At 46.4% G+C, this 21,501-nt stretch overlaps 1 protein-coding gene across 8 annotated transcripts in view; it reads right to left on the bottom strand.

Moving 5' to 3' along the window:
• ERICH2 (glutamate rich 2) overlaps window positions 1–21,501 on the bottom strand; it is a 60,007-nt gene that overhangs the window by 14,579 nt on the left and 23,927 nt on the right. For 5 of the 8 annotated variants that reach the window (XM_056536159.1, XM_056536162.1, XM_056536163.1 and 2 more), the window contains 4 exons: window positions 10,191–10,286; window positions 5,056–5,153; window positions 3,556–3,689; window positions 3,253–3,310 (listed from right to left, as the gene is read on the bottom strand). In XM_056536159.1, coding sequence (XP_056392134.1) covers window positions 3,253–3,310; window positions 3,556–3,689; window positions 5,056–5,153; window positions 10,191–10,286 — 386 coding nt within the window. The remainder of the gene's footprint in view (window positions 1–3,252; window positions 3,311–3,555; window positions 3,690–5,055; window positions 5,154–10,190; window positions 10,287–21,501) is intronic. The other 3 variants (XM_056536165.1, XM_056536166.1, XM_056536161.1) reach the window with 3 other exon arrangements.

Here is a 21,501-nt window from a genome sequence, read left to right as displayed (position 1 = left end):
GGGCAAAGTGAGGGGGGCATTACTTATGTGGGGGCAAAGTGAGGGGGCATTACTTATATGGGGGCCATGTGAGGGGGGCATTACTTATATGAGGGCAAAGTGAGTTGGGCATTACTTATATGGGGGCCAAGTGAGGGGGTATTATTATGTATGGGGGCCATGTGAGGGGGCATTACTTATATGTGGGCAAAGTGAGGGGGGCATTACTTACATGGGGGCAAAGTGAGGGGGGCATTACTTATATGGGGACCATGTGAGGGGGGCATTACTTATATGGGGGCAAAGTGAGGGGGGCATTACTTATATGGGCCAAAGTGAGGGGCATTACTTATATGGGGGCAAAGTGAGGGGGCATTACTTATATGGGGGCAAAGTGAGGGGGGCATTACTTACATGGGGCAAAGTGAGGGGGCATTACTTATATGGGGGCCATGTGAGGGGGCATTACTTATATGGGGCAAAGTGAGGGGGTATTACTTATATGGGGGCAAAGTGAGGGGGCATTACTTATATGAGGGCAAAGTGAGTTGGGCATTACTTATATGGGGGCAAAGTGAGGGGGTATTATTATGTATGGGGGCCATGTGAGGGGGCATTACTTATATGGGGGCAAAGTGAGGGGGGCATTACTTACATGGGGGCAAAGTGAGGGGGGCATTACTTATAGGGGGGGGGAATGAGGGGGCATTACTTATATGGGGGCAAAGTGAGGGGGCATTACTTATATGGGGGCAAAGTGAGGGGGCATTACTTATATGGGGGCCATGGGGGGGGGTATTACTTAAATGGGGGCAAAGTGAGGAGGGCATTACTTATATGGGGGCAAAGTGAGGGGGCATTACTTATATGGGGGCCATGTGAGGGGGCATTACTTATATGGGGCAAAGTGAGGGGGGCATTACTTATGTGGGGGTAAAGTGAGGGGGCATTACTTATATGGGGGCCATGTGAGGGGGGCATTACTTATATGGGGGCAAAGTGAGTTGGGCATTACTTATATGGGGGCAAAGTGAGGGGGTATTATGGTATTATTATGTATGGGGGCCATGTGAGGGGGCATTACTATATATGGGGCAATGTGAGGGGGCATTACTATATATGGTGGTCATGTGGTGGGGCATTACTATATATGGGGGCATTGTGAGGGGACATCACTTATATGGGGGCAATGTGAGAGGGCATGATTATATATGGGGGCCATGTGAGAGGGCATTATTATGTGTGGGGCCATGTGAGGGGACATTATAATCTATGGGGGTAATGTAAGGAGGCATTATTATATATGGGGTCAATGTGAGGGGGCATTATATTGTATGGGGCAATGTACGGGGACATTATATTATATGGGGCAATGTACGGGGACATTATATTACATGGGGCAATGTGAGAGGGCATTATAATGTATCAGAGCAATGTACGGGGGCATTATAATGTACTGGGGCATTATAATGTATGAGGACAATGTTGGGACCTAATACTATACAGGGCACAGAAGGGACTACTATATGGGGCAGTGTAATACATATAGTGGGTTTGTACAGAGGTGAGGATTTTATACAAAGTCCTGCAGCGAGAAGCCTAAAATGTTTGTCTGGCAGATTCGGTGAAGACGAGTTGTGATCGGGAGACGTCTACATGATGACCCAGGACAGATGGAGAAGAAAGAGAAAAGTGAACGACTCCGATCAGAGAAGACGGGACCCTGTGAGTATATAACTCTAATCACTTATATGGTCTGCAGCCCCTGTGTACAGCTCAAATCTACCTCTATATAGGGGTTATTGATCTTTTGTATAGTGGTTTTTATTCAATAACAAAATAGCAGTGTTAGTCAGTGGTAATGATAGTGGTCATGGTGTGGCGGAATTACTTTATATGTCCCTTATATTGTGGTGTTGTTAGTGATACTGGTCTGCGTATAGTGGCTTTTATTTCCTTACAGTATGGCGGTATTATTTAGTCACTCTAGAACTAATGTGGAGTGGCGATATCATTTTATGTTTCTAAGCCCGATGCTAAGATAAAATTTAGCGTGTGCCACAGTGAGGGTGGGGGTGGTTGGGGGGAGATGGGGGCCAGACTACAAGCTGTGTAACGGGCCCCAAAATTTCTGATGGCAGCCCTGTGTACGTGTGAAATAATTCTACCGCTGTACAAATCACTAGTAAGACCACACATAGAATACTGTGTACAGTACTGGGCACCAGTGTACAAGAAAGATATAGTTTAGTGGAGCTGGAGAGGGTTCAAAGACGGGCAACCAGGGTAATACGAGGAATGGGAGGACTACAGTACCCAGAAAGATTATCAGAATTTGGGTTATTTAGTTTAGAAAAAAGAAGGCTTAGGGGGAGACCTAATAACTATGTATAAATATATCAGGGGGCCGTACAGAGATCTCTCCCATGATCTATTTATACCCAGGACTGTATCTATAACAAGGGGGCATCCTCTACGTTTAGAGGAAAGAAGGTTTCTACACCAGCACAGACGGGGGTTCTTTACTGTAAGAGCAGTGAGACAGTGGAATTCTCTCCCTGAGGAGGTGGTCATGGGGAACTCTGTAAAAGATTTTAAAAGGGGCCTGGATGCATTTTTGGAGAGTAATAACATTGCAGGTTATGGATTCTAGATCTATAGGGACAGAACCTTGATCCAGGGATTTATTCTGATGCCATATTTGGAGTCGGAAAGGAATTTTTACCTCTAGTATGAGGGTTTTTTGTCTTCCTCTGGATCAACTCAGTAGGGACTCATTAGGGTTATAGGTTGAACATGATGGACTCTGGTCTTTTTTCAACCTTATGAACTATGTTACTATGTACCCTAATAGTGGATCTCAGGGGTCAATGATTTCCAGCCTGTGGCTCTCCAGCAGTTGCAAAACTATACCTCCTAGAATGCTGGGAGTTGTAGTTTTGAAACAGCTGGAAAGCCACAGGTAGAGGATTACTGCTCTGATGTAATAAAACAGGGCCAAACAGAAATGTCACTTTAAAATCAGACAGCATTCTATGCTGGTGTTTCCCAACCAGGGTGCCTCCAGCTGTTGCAAAACTACAACCCCCCAGCATGCCCAGACAGCCTTCGGCTGTCTGGGCATGCTGGGAGTTGTAGTTCTGCAACAGCTGGAGGCACCCTGGTTGGGAAACACTGTTCTATGCTGTTTCCTGTGCGCCGATTTCTACAAAACCTTCCAAAACAATGTAAGTCAACAGAGCTGTTATCTGTGCAGTGTGAACAAAGACTTACTCATCTGACACAGTTTCTTGGCCACTTGATAGTCCTCATCCATGACAGCAGTGACGAACTAAAAAATATAAACAAAAAGGTGATACAGAATGTTCTTATAATTCTTCACGTCCCAGCAAAACGCGCACTGTTTAACGTGCCGCAATATAAGGCAATGTTATGTGTAAACTGCAAGGACAGGAGATAGCCTGAGGTTGTGTCCATTGTAATCCTGACCCTTGAGTTGACATTAGCGCCGTCTACTGCGGCAATCCCATCGGGTTCATTACAAGCGAATACTTGTTAACCCTAAAGCCTTGTCACCTCTGCTAGAAGCTGGATGGGAGCGCGGCCGGACTCATCATCGCTCTCATCTTCATCAGTAGACTCCTCCAGACGTCCTTTGATGTTGCCGTTATGAATAGCCAATGATTGAGGTCCTGCGGCTTCTTTTTCATCTACAGTAATGAAAATCATACAAGGCAGCGCGGTTATATTGGGTCTTCTTTATAGGGTCAGGTCGGGGAAGGTGCTGGGTGACATAAAATAGCGCACAGTACAGGTGCAGAGCGTTCATTTAGTAGGAATACGTGAATGGCTATTATTATCTCCAATAGAACGCTATATTTTGTTCTTTGTATAGTTTCCACCGAATATCCCTAAATTAACCCCTTAAATGGGCACTGTCACCAACTTTATTTTTTGATATGTTGTAGTACTTATGTACTACAACATATCTCTAATATACTTTTATTATATTTTTTTTTTTCATTAAAAAGGTTTAATTTACATTTAAAAACCGGCTACTGAAAAAGGACTGATTTTGGAGTGGCAATCAGTCCTTTTTCAGTTAGGCTGCACTCGCTCCCTGCCTGTCAATCAGACAGGCAGGAGCGAGCGCATTGGCTCCCTGGCCACTGGCTGGGAGGCCACTCCTCCCGCACATCGCCGCCGCCGCCTCGTTGCCGCCGCTGTCCCTGCACGCCCGCTGCCGGACTCTGCAGTAACTGCAAGTGTAATGAGGGAACGGGGTATGCGGGGCGGGGGGGGGGGGGGGGGAGGAGGGAACGGGCTAGTGCCGTAGCGGGGGGGGGGGGGGGGGATTGGATGGTGGGAGCTACCCTTTAAGGACTGAGCGATTTCACGTTTTTGCATTTTCATTTTTTCCTCCTTGCCTTTAAAAAATCATAACCCCTTCAATTTTGCACCTAAAAATCTGTATTATGGCTTATTTTTTGTGCCACCAATTCTACTTTACAGTGACATCAGTTATTTTACCGAAAAATCCACGGCGAAACGGAAAATAAATTCATTGTGCGACAAACTTGAAGAAAAAATGCCATTTTGTAACTTTTGGGGGCTTCCGTTTCTACGCAGTGCATTTTTCGGTAAAAATGACATCTTTTCTTTATTCTGTAGGTCCATAAGGTTAAAATGATATTTGATTTTGTATTACTTCAGAAAAAAATCATAAATACATGCAGGAAAATTTATATGTTTAAAATTGTCATTTTCTGAGCCATATAACTTTTTTATTTTTCTGTGTTCAGGGCGCGTACTTTAAAAGGTTTATTATTTTATTAAACTGTAAACTCAAAAATTATGGGGGGCGGCTATCAAAACCTGTACATAGAAAAAGTGAAAGAAATCTTACTGGGTATAGGGTAAATCACTAATAAACTGACATATACTTAAAATGTATGAATTATGACTGGTCCTAATGGCCTGAAACACTATGGACTTGAACAGGCTAATTCAGGTTTAATTAATTCAAGGTGAGGTATAAATTCTAATAATAAATGTATTGGACGTGGTGGTCATTACCTGTGTTTCTTGGCGTGGATGATGTCGTATGCGTTTTGTTATTTTCTGGCTTGTTTGCTTGCATGCTGGGTGCCGCAACGTAATCTGGAATATTACTGCTGGAAACAGAAAAAATGCATTCACCTCATCACTCCATACCAGTGTACACCAGGGGTTCTCAACAGGCCAGGTAATGTTAAAAAAAAAAAAAAAAAAAAAAAGTGTATGGAAGGGAGGAAGGGTTTTTGTATGTGTATGTATGTATGTGTGTATATATATATATATATATATATATATATATATAAATACATTTTTGTTTTTTTAACTCAGGGGATTGGAGGGGGGGGGGATGAGGTGGTGATGGGGTTGGGGAGAGAAATAATGGCACAAGGGCATTAAGATGGAGGGGGGGAGGGATAATGGCAAAAATGTATCAGAGGGAATAATGGCACAAGGGGATTAATATGGAGTGGGGGTGATGTTTACCTGTGTCTACACTGCGCTCCCGTCGGCTTCTATATACACTGTAATAATTCATAATCCCCGCCGGAACACTGGAGCTCTGATTGCTGGATAACTATTGACCAGTCAGAGCTCCCCTCTCCCGGCAGTGGGGATTATGAATTATGACAGTGTATATAGAAGCCGGTGGCAGAGCAGTGTAGACGCATGTACCGCCAGCTTGTTATCTTAATAAATGCCGATCGCAGCGGGTCTCTGCAGAATGACCTGGTGCAATCTGCACCTCAGCCCCTGGACTATAACTCCCATCATGGGCAAAGTCTGTCCATGATGGGAGTAGTTGTCCTAAAAGTCCCGCAACCAGGGGATGTGCAAGTGCCATCCCTCAGCAGTACTACAACTGCGGTACTACAACTAGCTTGTCCCATGATAGGAGTAGTAGTCCAAGGGCAGAGGGGCAAATCTCTGTTCACAGTATGCGTTTTGCATAATGGGAACAGAGCCTTTCTGGCAGTGTGTTCCCAAACAGGGAGACTCCAGCTGTTGCTTAACTACAGCCCCCCATGATGGGAGTTGTAGTTTAGCAACAATTGGAGGCTCCCTGTTTATGAACACGCTGCATTATGTGCGCTCTTTCCAGGGGAGAGAAAAAAAAATGTATTAACCCATATTTCTTGTTTTTCTTTTATTCTCATTTCAGATACGTGAATGTGGAGGACTACATCAGATTCGGTGGACTGCAACGATGACCAGCGTTTTTAATAATTTAATTTCAATAAAATGGTTAACGAGGGCTGTGGGGGAGTATTTTTTAAAATAACATTTTTTTTTTCAATGTGTCTTGTTTTTTTATAATTCAATTTTCAGGGTTAATAGTGGAAGCTGTCTTATAGATGGAATCCATTACTAAGCCAGGGCTTAGCGTTAGCCCCTAAAATCTCAAATTATTACCCTGGTACCCACAACCACAGGGGTGCAGGGAAGAGCCGGTACCAACTAGGCGGTAACAGGCAGGCGTTATTTAGGCTGGGGAGGGCCAGTAACAATGGTCCTCGCACACCCTGGTAACGTCAGGCTTTTGCTGCTTGGTTGGTATCTGGCTGATACTAAAAATAGGGGTAACCCTATGCATTTTTTATTTTTTTAAATAAATAAATAAATAAATAAAAAAAAGTGTGTGGTTCCCTCATTTTTTTTCAGTATCAGCAAGATACCAACCAAGCAACAACAGCCTGACGTTACCAGGGTGGGTGAGGACCATTGTTACTGGCCCTCCCCAGCCTAAATAACGCTAGCCTGTTACCGCCTAGGCCCAGGAGCGCCATTTTTGATGCTCCGGGCGTGTTGGTACCAGCTCTTTCCAGAACCCCTGTGGCGGTGGATACCGGGGTAATAATTGGGGGTTAGCCCTAGTTGTTTTGGGGGCTAACGCTAAGCCCCAGCTTAGTAATGGATTCTACAAGACGACTTCCACTACTAAGCCTGAAAATTCAATTATCAAAAAACACATTGAAAATTTTTTTTTTATTTAAAAAAACACTCCCCCACAGCCCTCGTTAACCCTTTTATTGACATTTAAAAAAACGCTGTTCATCGTCGCAATCCACAAAATCTAACATAGTCCTCCGCATTCACGTATCTAAATTTCGAAGAAAAAAAAAACAACAAAAAGTTTAGTACATTTTTTTGTTTCCATACACCAGCAAAAATGCAAGAAAAACTGACAAAACGTAGGAAAAAGCTGGGACAGTTTTTCTGGCTTTCTTTATGATGGACAAAAAACCTCAATGGAATCCTACCTCAAAGCAATAGAACAAAATCCCTACTTCCACTTTTCCTGTGAGGTAGAGAAGGAGTGTACGGTAGAGCGAGGGGGGGGGGGGGCGTTTCTATATTTGCACAAGATTTATCAAAGGAGGGCATAGCCTTAGTAAATTCTGAGCAAGAGTGTACAATAGACAAGCAGTGTAAAGGGGCAGAACTGTGTCTACAATAGACAAATAATGATAAATCTCCCCCTTTATGTTTAAAAAAATCCAGGAGGTTTGTCCAATAAAATTTGAATTGTACTCTTAATAGTTAAAAACACGAGAACTATGCTGACTGTTATTTACATCAATTATTTAGGTAAATTAGAAAAATATAATTTGCATAATAATTTGGAACAGGGTGTATCTGCATACTTACAGAGGGATTACCTGCCTACCTATCCACCTATCTATCTACATACCCACAGGGGGATTACCTGCCTATCTATTTCTCTATATACATACCTACAGAGGGGTTCCCTACCTATTTACACACCTAGAGGGGGGGGGGGGACCCTGCCTAACTACATACCTACATGGGGATTACCTTCCTGCCTATCTATGCCTATCTATCTACATGCCCATAGGGGGATTTCCTGCTTAACTACCTACCTATCTCCATATCTACAGGGGGATTACTTCCTAACTACCTACCTACTTATCTACAGGGGGATTACCTACCCACCTATCTACATACCTACAGGCGGATTACCTCCCTAACTACCTATCTACATATCTTTAAGGGGATTTCCTACCTATTTACATACCTACATGGAGATTACCTACCTATCTACATACCTACTGGGGAAATTCCCTCCCTATCTTTGTACCTACTGGAGACATCTATCTAATTGGGGGGGGTAACCTACCTACTAGGGGATCTACCTAATTCGGGAGGGGGGGTTACCTTCCTAGTTGGGGCACCTACCTAGTGGGAATTTAAGTATTTCCATATTAGCCAGAGGCATCTACTGTAAATAGTATATGGCATAATCTTTTGTAAAAGGGAGGAGCTAATAATATATCCTCCCCCCTATGGAGCACAAAAAAAAGTCTTGCCTGGGGTGCAAAATAGCCTTGCACCGGCCCTGGAGACCAGCAAACTCAAGATAAGCTACAGACGATTAACTGTAAATATTAAATTTTAGGACAGTAAGTGGCCAGTGATTATGTTGGAAAATACTAAAAATATTTAATTACTATATACAGTCATGGCCGTAAATGTTGGCACCCCTGAAATCTTTCAAGAAAATGAAGTATTTCTCACAGAAAAGGATTGCAGTAACACATGTTTTGCTACTCACATATATACTCCCTTTGTATGTATTGCAACTAAACCAAAAAATGGGAGGAAAAAAAGCTAATTAGACATAATGTCACTCCAAACTCCAAAAATGGTCTGGACAAAATTATTGGCACCCTTAACTTAATATTTGGTTGCACACCCTTTGGAAAACATAACTGAAATCAGTCGCTTCCTATAACCATCAATAAGCTTCTTACACCTCTCAGCCAGAATATTGGACCACTCTTCCTTTGCAAACTGTTCCAGGTCTCTCTTATTTTTCCCAACAGCAATTTTAAGGTCTCTCCACAGGTGTTCAATGGGATTTAGATCTGGACTCATTGCTGCCACTTCAGAAATCTCCAGCGCTTTGTTATTATCCATTTCTAGGAGCTTTTTGACAAATGTTTGGGGTCATTGTCCTGCTGCAAGACCCAAGATCTCAGACTCAAACCCAGCTTTCTGACACTGGGCTGTACAGTGCAACCCAAAATCCGTTGGTAATCCTCAGATTTCATGATGCCTTGCACACATTCAAGGCACCCAGTGCCAGAGGCAGCAAAACAACCCCAAAACGTCATTTAACCTCCACCATATTTCACTGTAGGTACTGTGTTCTTTTCTTTGTAGGCCTCATTCCATTTTCGGTAAACAGTAGAATGATGTGCTTTACCAAAAAGCTCTATCTTGGTCTCATCTGTCCACAAGAAGTTTTCCCAGAAGGATTTTGGCTTACTCAAGTTTTTTATGTCTCTGAGTCAGCAGTGGGAAGCTCCAGGGTCTCCTGCCATAGTGTTACATTTCATATAAATGTCGATGGATAGTTTGTGCTGACACTGATGCTCCCTGAGCCTGCAAGAATATCTTGAATAGCTTGAATATCTTTGGAACTTGTTTGGGGCTGCTTATCCACCATCTGGACTATCCTGCGTTGACACCTTTCATCAATTTTTGTCTTCTGTCCATGCCCAGGGAGATTAGCTACAGTGCCATGGGTTGCAAACTTCTTGATAATGTTGCACTCTGTGGACAAAGGCAAATCTAGATCACTGGAGATGGACTTTTAACCTTGATATTGTTGATATTTTTCGACGGAAAGTTCTATCAGACTGTTCTGTTCCCCTCTTTCTGTTGTCCATGCTTACTGTGGCACACACAAACACACAATGCAAAGACTAAGTGAACTTCTCTCCTTTTTATCTGCTTTCAGGTGTGATTTTTATATTGCCAACACCTGTTACCTGCCCCAGGCGAGTTTAAAGGAGCATCACATGCTTGAAACAATCTTATTTTTCCACAATTTTGAAAGGGTGGCAATAATTCTGTCCAGCCCATTTTGGTGTGACATTATGTCCAATTTGCTTTTTTCCCCCCTTTTTTTGTTTAGTTCCAATCCGCACAAAGGGAATAAACATGTGTATAGCAAAACATGTGTTACTGCAATCCTTTTCTGTGAGAAATACCTAATTTTCTAGAAAGATTTCAGGGATGCCAACATTTACTGTCATGACTGTATTTAGGATTTCTTTTATTGTATTACAATTTTAATATACTGGACTACTTCTTGTGAATTTTCCCCATCACACATATTCCGCACATACCTGGGCACCAAGGGCTTTACTGTACACAGGGGGATCTGTTTTGTAGGAATATAACTTCTACCTGCTGATCCTTGTCTTCCAGCTGCGCTGCCAGGTCTAAGGAAGAAAAACATTAATTTCAGTAATATGTTAAAGGAAAACTGTCAGATATTTTCTCCCACACTATCCACAGTACTGGAGACGCTGATTAAAACAAGCCCTACCTTACCCGGATCCGCCCGGCCGTTCGCCCGCAATTGTAGTTTTATTCTATGTGTATATCTTGCTGTAACTGGCACGGGCGGGGCTTCTGCACTGATGTCAGAGCCGCTTATGAATATTCATCCCCCCTCCCTCTAGCTCTCCCTCTCTTCGCCGCTCCTAACTGGAGGGAGGGGGGATGAATATTCATAAGCGGCGCTGACATCAGTGCAGAAGCCCCGCCCGTGCCAGTTACAGCAAGATATACACATAGAATAAAACTACAATTGGGCGAACGGCCGGGCAGATCCGGATAAGGTAGGGCTCGTTTTAATCAGCGTCTCCCGCACTATCCACCAGTACTGTGGAAAGTGCGGGAGAAAATATCTGACAGTTTTCCTTTAAACTGTACGGTCAAACGTAATATGAACACTGGATCGGTGGTCATACGTAAAATGAACACTGGATCGGTTCCGGTACACTTACACATTACAGTCTGCAGATTGGTTGGTCTTGAAGAAATGGTCTTGAAAAGGTTTGGTTTAGACTGAATAAGTTCAAGACAAATCTAGACCTCAGCAATGACCCTAAAATATGTATATAAAACACTGTCTATGAGCCTTAATGCTGTTAGGTTACCTAAGAGTGAATCTATGTACTTTTGAGCTTTTTTTAAGGCAACGTAAATGGTAGCATTGCCTTTATTAAGCAGTTTAAAGTGTGTCGCTTTTTGGAGGAAGTAACAGGGTTTGCACCTGTTTTTTTACAAGAATTCAAAAATGATCCCATCATGGGGGTGTAGCAACAAGATAGACATCCTGGAAAGTGAAGAAGAAACACCTTCTTAAAAATAAAAAGACAAATAAAATAACCCTTTTTTGGGATCCTCTACCTGTGAAGGCCTGGTAGTAGCAGCAGCAGGGGTGGTGGTAGAAGTAGCTGCATCAGCAGCAGTTCAGTGTAAAACAAAGTACAGGAAAAGAGCTTATGTAGGCCCAGTAGAAGTGGAGAACAGCAGGAGTAATGGACTGGTGGTAATAGTAGAGAACTGACAGCAGGAGTGGTGAACTGGTGGTAGTTGTATAAAGTGGGCAGCAGGGGTGGTGGGCTGGAGGTAGAAATGGCCAGTAGACAGCAGGGGTGCTGGTAGTAGAAGTGAGTTGACAGCAGGGGTGCTGGTAGTAGAAGTGAGTTGACAGCAGGGGTACTGGTAGTAGAAGTGAGTTGACAGCAGGGGTGCTGGTAGTAGAAGTGAGTTGACAGCAGGGGTGCTGGTAGTAGAAGGGAGTTGACAGCAGGGGTGCTGGTAGTAGAAGTGAGTGGACAGCAGGGGTGCTGGTAGTAGAAGTGAGTTGACTTCAGGGGTGCTGGTAGTAGAAGGGGGTTGACAGCAGGGGTGCTGGTAGTAGAAGGGAGTTGACAGCAGGGGTGCTGGTAGTAGAAGTGAGTTGACAGCAGGGGTGCTGGTAGTAGAAGTGAGTTGACAGCAGGGGTGCTGGTAGTAGAAGTGAGTTGACTTCAGGGGTGCTGGTAGTAGAAGGGGGTTGACAGCAGGGGTGCTGGTAGTAGAAGGGAGTTGACAGCAGGGGTGCTGGTAGTAGAAGGGAGTTGACAGCAGGGGTGCTGGTAGTAGAAGGGAGTTGACAGCAGGGGTGCTGGTAGTAGAAGGGAGTTGACAGCAGGGGTGCTGGTAGTAGAAGTGAGTTGACAGCAGGGGTGCTGGTAGTAGAAGTGAGTTGACAGCAGGGGTGCTGGTAGTAGAAGTGAGTTGACAGCAGGGGTGCTGGTAGTAGAAGTGAGTTGACTTCAGGGGTGCTGGTAGTAGAAGTGAGTTGACAGCAGGGGTGCTGGTAGTAGAAGTGAGTTGACTTCAGGGGTGCTGGTGGTAGAAGTGAGTTGACAGCAGGGGTGCTGGTACTAGAAGTGAGTTGACTTCAGGGGTGCTGGTAGTAGAAGTGAGTTGACAGCAGGGGTGCTGGTAATAAAAGTGAGTTGACAGCAGGGGTGCTGGTAGTAGAAGGGAGTTGACAGCAGGGGTGCTGGTAGTAGAAGTGAGTTGACTTCAGGGGTGCTGGTAGTAGAAGGGGGTTGACAGCAGGGGTGCTGGTAGTAGAAGTGAGTTGACTTCAGGGGTGCTGGTAGTAGAAGTGAGTTGACAGCAGGGGTGCTGGTACTAGAAGTGAGTTGACTTCAGGGGTGCTGGTAGTAGAAGTGAATTGACAGCAGGGGTGCTGGTAGTAGAAGTGAGTTGACAGCAGGGGTGCTGGTAGTAGAAGGGAGTTGACAGCAGGGGTGCTGGTAGTAGAAGGGAGTTGACAGCAGGGGTGCTGGTAGTAGAAGGGAGTTGACAGCAGGGGTGCTGGTAGTAGAAGGGAGTTGACAGCAGGGGTGCTGGTAGTAGAAGGGAGTTGACAGCAGGGGTGCTGGTAGTAGAAGTGAGTTGACAGCAGGGGTGCTGGTAGTAGAAGTGAGTTGACAGCAGGGGTGCTGGTAGTAGAAGTGAGTTGACAGCAGGGGTGCTGGTAGTAGAAGTGAGTTGACTTCAGGGATGCTGGTAGTAGAAGTGAGTTGACAGCAGGGGTGCTGGTACTAGAAGTGAGTTGACTTCAGGGGTGCTGGTAGTAGAAGTGAGTTGACAGCAGGGGTGCTGGTAATAGAAGTGAGTTGACAGCAGGGGTGCTGGTAGTAGAAGGGAGTTGACAGCAGGGGTGCTGGTAGTAGAAGTGAGTTGACTTCAGGGGTGCTGGTAGTAGAAGGGGGTTGACAGCAGGGGTGCTGGTAGTAGAAGTGAGTTGACTTCAGGGGTGCTGGTAGTAGAAGTGAGTTGACAGCAGGGGTGCTGGTACTAGAAGTGAGTTGACTTCAGGGGTGCTGGTAGTAGAAGTGAGTTGACAGCAGGGGTGCTGGTAATAGAAGTGAGTTGACAGCAGGGGTGCTGGTAGTAGAAGGGAGTTGACAGCAGGGGTGCTGGTAGTAGAAGGGAGTTGACAGCAGGGGTGCTGGTAGTAGAAGTGAGTTGACTTCAGGGGTGCTGGTAGTAGAAGGGGGTTGACAGCAGGGGTGCTGGTAGTAGAAGGGAGTTGACAGCAGGGGTGCTGGTAGTAGAAGGGAGTTGACAGCAGGGGTGCTGGTAGTAGAAGTGAGTTGACTTCAGGGGTGCTGGTAGTAGAAGGGGGTTGACAGCAGGGGTGCTGGTAGTAGAAGTGAGTTGACTTCAGGGGTGCTGGTAGTAGAAGTGAGTTGACAGCAGGGGTGCTGGTACTAGAAGTGAGTTGACTTCAGGGGTGCTGGTAGTAGAAGTGAGTTGACAGCAGGGGTGCTGGTAATAGAAGTGAGTTGACAGCAGGGGTGCTGGTAGTAGAAGGGAGTTGACAGCAGGGGTGCTGGTAGTAGAAGTGAGTTGACTTCAGGGGTGCTGGTAGTAGAAGGGGGTTGACAGCTTTGGTGCTGGTAGTAGAAGGGGGTTGACAGCAGGGGTGCTGGTAGTAGAAGTGAGTTGACTTCAGGGGTGCTGGTAGTAGAAGTGAGTTGACAGCAGGGGTGCTGGTAGTAGAAGTGAGTTGACAGCAGGGGTGCTGGTAGTAGAAGTGAGTTGACAGCAGGGGTGCTGGTAGTAGAAGTGAGTTGACAGCAGGGGTGCTGGTAGTAGAAGTGAGTTGACTTCAGGGATGCTGGTAGTAGAAGTGAGTTGACAGCAGGGGTGCTGGTACTAGAAGTGAGTTGACTTCAGGGGTGCTGGTAGTAGAAGTGAGTTGACAGCAGGGGTGCTGGTAATAGAAGTGAGTTGACAGCAGGGGTGCTGGTAGTAGAAGGGAGTTGACAGCAGGGGTGCTGGTACTAGAAGTGAGTTGACAGCAGGGGTGCTGGTAGTAGAAGTGAGTTGACTTCAGGGGTGCTGGTAGTAGAAGGGGGTTGACAGCAGGGGTGCTGGTAGTAGAAGTGAGTTGACTTCAGGGGTGCTGGTAGTAGAAGTGAGTTGACAGCAGGGGTGCTGGTAATAGAAGTGAGTTGACAGCAGGGGTGCTGGTAGTAGAAGTGAGTTGACAGCAGGGGTGCTGGTAATAGAAGTGAGTTGACAGCAGGGGTGCTGGTAGTAGAAGGGAGTTGACAGCAGGGGTGCTGGTAGTAGAAGTGAGTTGACTTCAGGGGTGCTGGTAGTAGAAGGGGGTTGACAGCAGGGGTGCTGGTAGTAGAAGTGAGTTGACTTCAGGGGTGCTGGTAGTAGAAGTGAGTTGACAGCAGGGGTGCTGGTACTAGAAGTGAGTTGACTTCAGGGGTGCTGGTAGTAGAAGTGAGTTGACAGCAGGGGTGCTGGTAGTAGAAGTGAGTTGACAGCAGGGGTGCTGGTAGTAGAAGTGAGTTGACTTCAGGGGTGCTGGTAGTAGAAGGGGGTTGACAGCTTTGGTGCTGGTAGTAGAAGGGGGTTGACAGCAGGGGTGCTGGTAGTAGAAGTGAGTTGACTTCAGGGGTGCTGGTAGTAGAAGTGAGTTGACAGCAGGGGTGCTGGTAATAGAAGTGAGTTGACAGCAGGGGTGCTGGTAGTAGAAGGGAGTTGACAGCAGGGGTGCTGGTAGTAGAAGTGAGTTGACAGCAGGGGTGCTGGTAGTAGAAGGGAGTTGACAGCAGGGGTGCTGGTAGTAGAAGTGAGTTGACAGCAGGGGTGCTGGTAGTAGAAGTGAGTTGACAGCAGGGGTGCTGGTAATAGAAGTGAGTTGACAGCAGGGGTGCTGGTAGTAGAAGTGAGTTGACAGCAGGGGTGCTGGTAGTAGAAGTGAGTTGACAGCAGGGGTGCTGGTAATAGAAGTGAGTTGACAGCAGGGGTGCTGGTAATAGAAGTGAGTTGACTTCAGGGGTGCTGGTAGTAGAAGTGAGTTGACAGCAGGGGTGCTGGTAGTAGAAGTGAGTTGACAGCAGGGGTGCTGGTAATAGAAGTGAGTTGACAGCAGGGTTGCTGGTAGTAGAAGTGAGTTGACTTCAGGGGTGCTGGTAGTAGAAGTGAGTTGACAGCAGGGGTGCTGGTAGTAGAAGTGAGTTGACTTCAGGGGTGCTGGTAATAGAAGTGAGTTGACAGCAGGGGTGCTGGTAGTAGAAGTGAGTTGACAGCAGGGGTGCTGGTAGTAGAAGTGAGTTGACAGCAGGGGTGCTGGTAGTAGAAGGGAGTTGACAGCAGGGGTGCTGGTAGTAGAAGTGAGTTGACCTCAGGGGTGCTGGTAGTAGAAGTGAGTTGACAGCAGGGGTGCTGGTAGTAGAAGTGAGTTGACTTCAGGGGTGCTGGTAGTAGAAGTGAGTTGACAGCAGGGGTGCTGGTAGTAGAAGTGAGTTGACTTCAGGGGTGCTGGTAGTAGAAGTGAGTTGACAGCAGGGGTGCTGGTAATAGAAGTGAGTTGACTTCAGGGGTGCTGGTAGTAAAAGTGAGTTGACTTCAGGGGTGCTGGTAGTAGAAGAGAGTTGACAGCAGGGGTGCTGGTAGTAGAAGTGAGTTGACAGCAGGGGTGCTGGTAGTAGAAGAGAGTTGACAGCAGGGGTACTGGTAGTAGAAGTAAGTTGACTTCAGGGGTGCTGGTAGTAGAAGTGAGTTGACAGCAGGGGTACTGGTAGTAGAAGTAAGTTGACTTCAGGGGTGCTGGTAGTAGAAGTGAGTTGACAGCAGGGGTACTGGTAGTAGAAGTAAGTTGACTTCAGGGGTGCTGGTAGTAGAAGAGAGTTGACAGCAGGGGTGCTGGTAGTAGAAGTGAGTTGACTTCAGGGGTGCTGGTAGTAGAAGTGAGTTGACAGCAGGAGTGCTGGTAGTAGAAGTGAGTTGACAGCAGGGGTGCTGGTAGTAGAAGAGAGTTGACAGCAGGGGTGCTGGTAGTAGAAGAGAGTTGACAGCAGGGGTGCTGGTAGTAGAAGAGAGTTGACAGCAGGGGTGCTGGTAGTAGAAGTGAGTTGACTTCAGGGGTGCTGGTAGTAGAAGTGAGTTGACAGCTTTGGTGCTGGTAGTAGAAGGGAGTTGACAGCAGGGGAGGTGTTAGTAGGGGTAAGTGGACAGCAGGGGTGGTGTTAGTAGGGGTAAGTGGACAGCAGGGGAGGTGTTAGTAGGAGTGAGTGGACAGCAGGGGTGGTGTTAGTAGTAGCCAGTCGACAGCAGCAATGGCATATATAATCAGTGTCATCAGGCACCGGAGGCTTAAATTCGAGGAATGACGAGGAAGGTGAGCGCCGGCCATACAGGGATCCCTATATTAGCCGCAGGTCCCGGCCGTTGATGGACGCAGGGACCGCCGCGATAGGGGTGTATTCGCCGTATAAGACGCACCGACTTTTCCCCCCCAGTTTTGGGGAAGAAAAAGTGCGTCTTATACGGTGAAAAATACGGTATGTCAAGTTTTCATACTGGATGTAAAGTCATCATGTCCTCTAGCACGAACATGCAGTTGCTCAGGCTGCCTTTTGAAGAGGTATTGCTGGCAGATGCAGTGGAGTGTTGACTCAACAGTAAGCAGAGAGTGCGCCCCCCCCCCCTCCATTTTGCAGGTGCTTGCTGTTGAAAAGCTGGAGTAGGCAGTATCTTCTCTCTTTAAAAATCCAATTTTGCCTCCCTCTCTGTAGTAACTGTAGTAAGAGAAGGATTCCACTGACACCTGGCACCAGAGTCTTCCTTCTCCTAAGATTACTTAGAATGAGCCAACGAATCCACAGTGGTCGTATTCTTCTAAACAACTGCGGCTTGGTGATGATTTTACCAATACCAGGCACATGGTGCTGCAACTACTAATACTGGGACTGGGCACATGGCTGCCCTACTTATCATGAACCATGGCAGATGGCTGCTGCTGCTACTTGTACCTGGCCTGGGCACGTGGCTGTCACTAGCTTTACTGGGCCTGGATACATGGCTGGTGCCAACATGATTACTGGCAGAGGACATGGCAGGGGTGTTCTATTCTCATCCCCATCAATGCACAGCCTTTCGTTTACCAAACATATGTAACTGGAATTTAGAAAAATGACACAACCCTTTGTCCACCTTTTTGTGTGCAACTACTAAAAACTGGCAGGCTTAAATATGCGATTACACAATGGCCCTTATTTACTATTGCAAACCCGACATGTTTTGAGTTGTGCGCCAGATTCTGTCGCATTGCGCCAGAAATTCTGTCTGCGTCAGATTTTGCGCCAGAATGTGCGCCAGAATTGAAAAAACCCAACTAACTCTCCATTTTGCTAAGAAAACCCTAAAAAGGGGCGTGACCGCTGGGAAAAGGGGCGTGGTCTCTGAAAAGGGACGTGTTCCCGATAGGGATCGACAGATTATCACTTTGGCCAATATTATCGGCCCATATTCAGAATTTTGGACGTTATCGGTATCGGCAATTACCTTGCCGATAATCCGATAATACCCCGCCCCCGCACTGTCCCCCCCCCCCCCACCGCAGCGCCCACCACCGCACCGCCCTATTGCCTTCCCTATCCCCGGTTTTATAATTACCTGTTCCCAGGGCTCGGGCTCCGCGCTATTTCTAGCTCCTGCGGCGTCCTGTGTTACGCTGTGCGCTTCGCAATGACGAGTGACGTCCTCAACGCGTCATCCCCGTCATTGCACACAGTGACAGCTCAGGAGGACGCCGCAGGAGCCGGAAGAAGCGCGGACGCCAGGAACAGGTAATTATAAAATCGGGAATGGGGGAGGCAATTGGGCAGCGGCGGTCTCTGGCCGGGGCGGTGCGGTGGGCGGTGCGGTGGTGGTGGTGGGGGGGAGGGACGTTCGCGGTGGCGGTGATAGGACTCAGGAGGACCCCAGGACAGGCAGGGGGAGAGAAGCGGGTGGTGGCGGCGGTCTCTGGCACCGCAAAATCCGCTGCAGTTTATTGATTTAAAGTGCCCACCTTAAATCAATGATCTGCAGTGGTGTCGCCGGGAGGGATAAATAGCCGATAACTTTTACCGGAATATCGGTATAAGTTATCGGCTATCGGTCCTAACCTCCACAGAGTATCGGTATCGGCCCGGAAAATCGATATTGGTCGATCCCTAGTTCCCGATATTTTCACAAATAAACTACATATTTACTAAGGTTTCCACAGAAAATGTGGTGGATTTGAGCTGAGGGAAACCAGACAGATCAGAGCATGTTTAATAAAAGCAAAGTGTAGGGAAAGTGGAAAATGTAGGGAAACCTTAGTAAATACCGTGGAAAATAAATTGTAGGGAATTAAAACCCACCATGAAACCTACACTCCACTCTTGGGCCAATGTGTTTCCAAAACTTGTGTGCCACTACCAATTCCCTAACCAAATTGCAGGCAGTGTGGGAATGGGACATAGATTACAGATGTGGTATCCCGGTACAGGACTTTGTCCTGTTCCGGTCCTGGGTCCCCTAGGATAGAGTTCCTCCATTCCACAGGGCTCTTGGCTTACCCTTTGCTCACCTGCTATAAATGGATTGTAAGTGTGTTGTGTATATTGTTAGTCATGTATAAAGTCGTGTATAAAGTTGTACAAATGTATAGGTCCTTCCAGGGTCATGTGATATTGTCATGTGATGTACCCAGAGTTCTCTGGGTTCAGGACCTACAGGCTTTTCAACCAATGGGCTGTAGTCCAGCCTCCTTAGTATATTAGGGGCTGTAGTCTCTAAATTCACTCTCTTGCTCTTTTCTCTTGGTTCCTGCTCATCATCCTGTACACTTCAGCAGTACAAATTCAAGCACAATTGCATCAAGGCCAAAGCCTAAAGAACTTGCAGCCACTACAAAACGTGAGTTATCAAGCTCTATCTACAATTCCTAGTGACTACTAGTCCACTCAAAGCATATAATTAGTAGCACAGTGGCCTACATAAATCTCAAGACTACTAGTCCCAGCAAAGCCTGTGAGGTATCCTGCATCCCGGCTACCTCAAGAGAAGCTGTATAACTGTAAAGACTGTTTCCTGAGAAGTTTAAGTAAAAGTTCCAGTTATCTCATAATCCTGCAGTGGGCATTCCATTATTTATTTCCTGCCGTTTTTGGGCCGGTTGTTGGCAGGGCTTCATTAAGAAAACAACCACAAGGGTTAACACCACCAGACCCTGTAACACCATTGCATCACCCCAGTCACCAAACTGACTATTGGTCCTATAATATACTCATTCCAGTTTTATCAAAGCATGTTCGCTGCTAAGGAAGAGTATCAGATGATCCACTACATTATAGAATTTTTACACATGCAGTGTCCTGTGCATTTTTATTTAGGTACACGTGAATACTCGGGATCATACATACGCATCTTTCATTTTAAAGGAGTAGTCCAGTGGTGACCCAAGTGGTGAACAACTTATCCCCTATCCTAAGGATAGGGGATAAGTTGCAGATCGCGGGGGGTCCGACCGCTGGGGCCCCCTGCGATCTCCTGTACGGAGCCCCGACAGCCAGCGGGAAGGGGGCGTGTCGACCTACGCACGAAGCGGCGGCCGACACGCCCCCTCAATACAACTCTATGGCAGTGCCGAAGCGCTGCCTTCGGCAATCTCCGGCTCTGCCATAGAGATGTATTGAGGGGGCGTGTCTGCCACCGCTTTGTGCGGAGGTCGACACCCGCTATCTGGCCAGAGAGCCTGGCCCACGTACAGAGAGATCACAGGGGGCCCCAGCGGTCGGCCCCCCCCGCGATCTCAAACTTATCCCCTATCCTTAGGATTCGGGATACATTTTTCACCACTGGACTACCCCTTTAAAACTGCATGCTTTCTATGAATGTAACCATTATTGGTAGAATATGTAGTCATTGTTCAACAGGAATAGGATGTAAACTTTGTAACCTAATGCCACTGTGTCCTGGATCATACATTCCTCTGAATATAAAACCAGTTAATCTTCTGTTCTAGTTAAAAACTGAGAAAATGCCACTAATAATCTACTTGAAAGGAAAGAAATCAATTTTGCCATGCATTGTGTCCCACATGGGATTTGCACCATTGATCAGGAAATGAAGATGAATTAGAGAGCGGTGCAATCCGGAAACATGTAAATGCTCCTGGGATCTCTTCATTGTTTTTTCACACGCTGTGCCATTTCTCGGCTTGGAGACTGGAACGCTACTCCATGTTTTCTGGGAATGCCCTGTTTTATTGGACCATCGGGACCAAGGTGTGGTGTCTAAACTGTTGACAAATGTTGACTGGAGTCAAATGGTCAAAATGCTTTTACCCCTTAGTTTTTTCATTAGTGAGAACTGGGGCTCTTACAATCATAATTGTGGAATGTTTCTGATTTAAAGGGGTATTCCAGCCTTATACATCTTATCCCTTATCCAAAGGATAGGGGATAAGATGTATGATTGCAGGGGTCCCGCTGCTGGGACCCCCGAGATCTCGGTGCAGCCCCTGGCATTCTGTGCTGGGCACTTTCTCCAAGACCAAGATGTGACGTCACGCCAATCCCCCTCCATTCATGTCCATGTATAAGGCCGGAATATCCCTTTAATGACAGTGGCCATCAAATTACAGTGGTCCCTCAAGTTACAATATTAATCGGTTCCAGGACGACCATTGTATGTTGAAACCATTGTATGTTGAGACCAGAACTCTATGGAAACCTGGTAATTTGTTCTGAAGCCCCAAAAGGTCATCCAAAAATAGGAAAAAGTGAGGATTAAAGAAAAATAAGTAGATAACTAATACAGATGAAGCAAATCCTTACATATAAAAAAAGAAAGATCTGCTGGGAGCTGTAAATCACTGTCCATGTCAGTGTTTCCCAACCAGGGTGCCTCCAGCTGTTGCAAAACTACAACTCCCAGCATGCCCAGACAGCCGTTGGCTGTCCGGGCATGCTGGGAGTTGTAGTTTTGCAACAGCTGGAGGAGCCCTGGTTGGGAAACAATGGTTTATGTAGAGGACAGGAGCCTCTTCAGGGTCCTATACAGTACACACAGTGTCCCAAAGGGAGCCGCCCTTACTAGATGTCCAAAGGAGCAGCTAACCCTGGCACAGGTAAGGAGTAGTACAGAACTGTAGGGGGCGCTACCAGACACCAGTCAGTGCATGAACTTCGGTAATAGAGGTGATTTACCAGTAAAATGCCCATTCTGATTGGTCAGTTCCTCCAGTTGTGACACATTTCACAGATCTGGACTGTCTGTAACATTGTATGTTGAATCTGGTTT

Source organism: Hyla sarda, chromosome 8 (genome assembly GCF_029499605.1).
Source record: "Hyla sarda isolate aHylSar1 chromosome 8, aHylSar1.hap1, whole genome shotgun sequence".
NCBI classification, from domain to species: domain Eukaryota; kingdom Metazoa; phylum Chordata; class Amphibia; order Anura; family Hylidae; genus Hyla; species Hyla sarda.
This window is presented reverse-complemented; position numbering and strand designations above follow the sequence as displayed.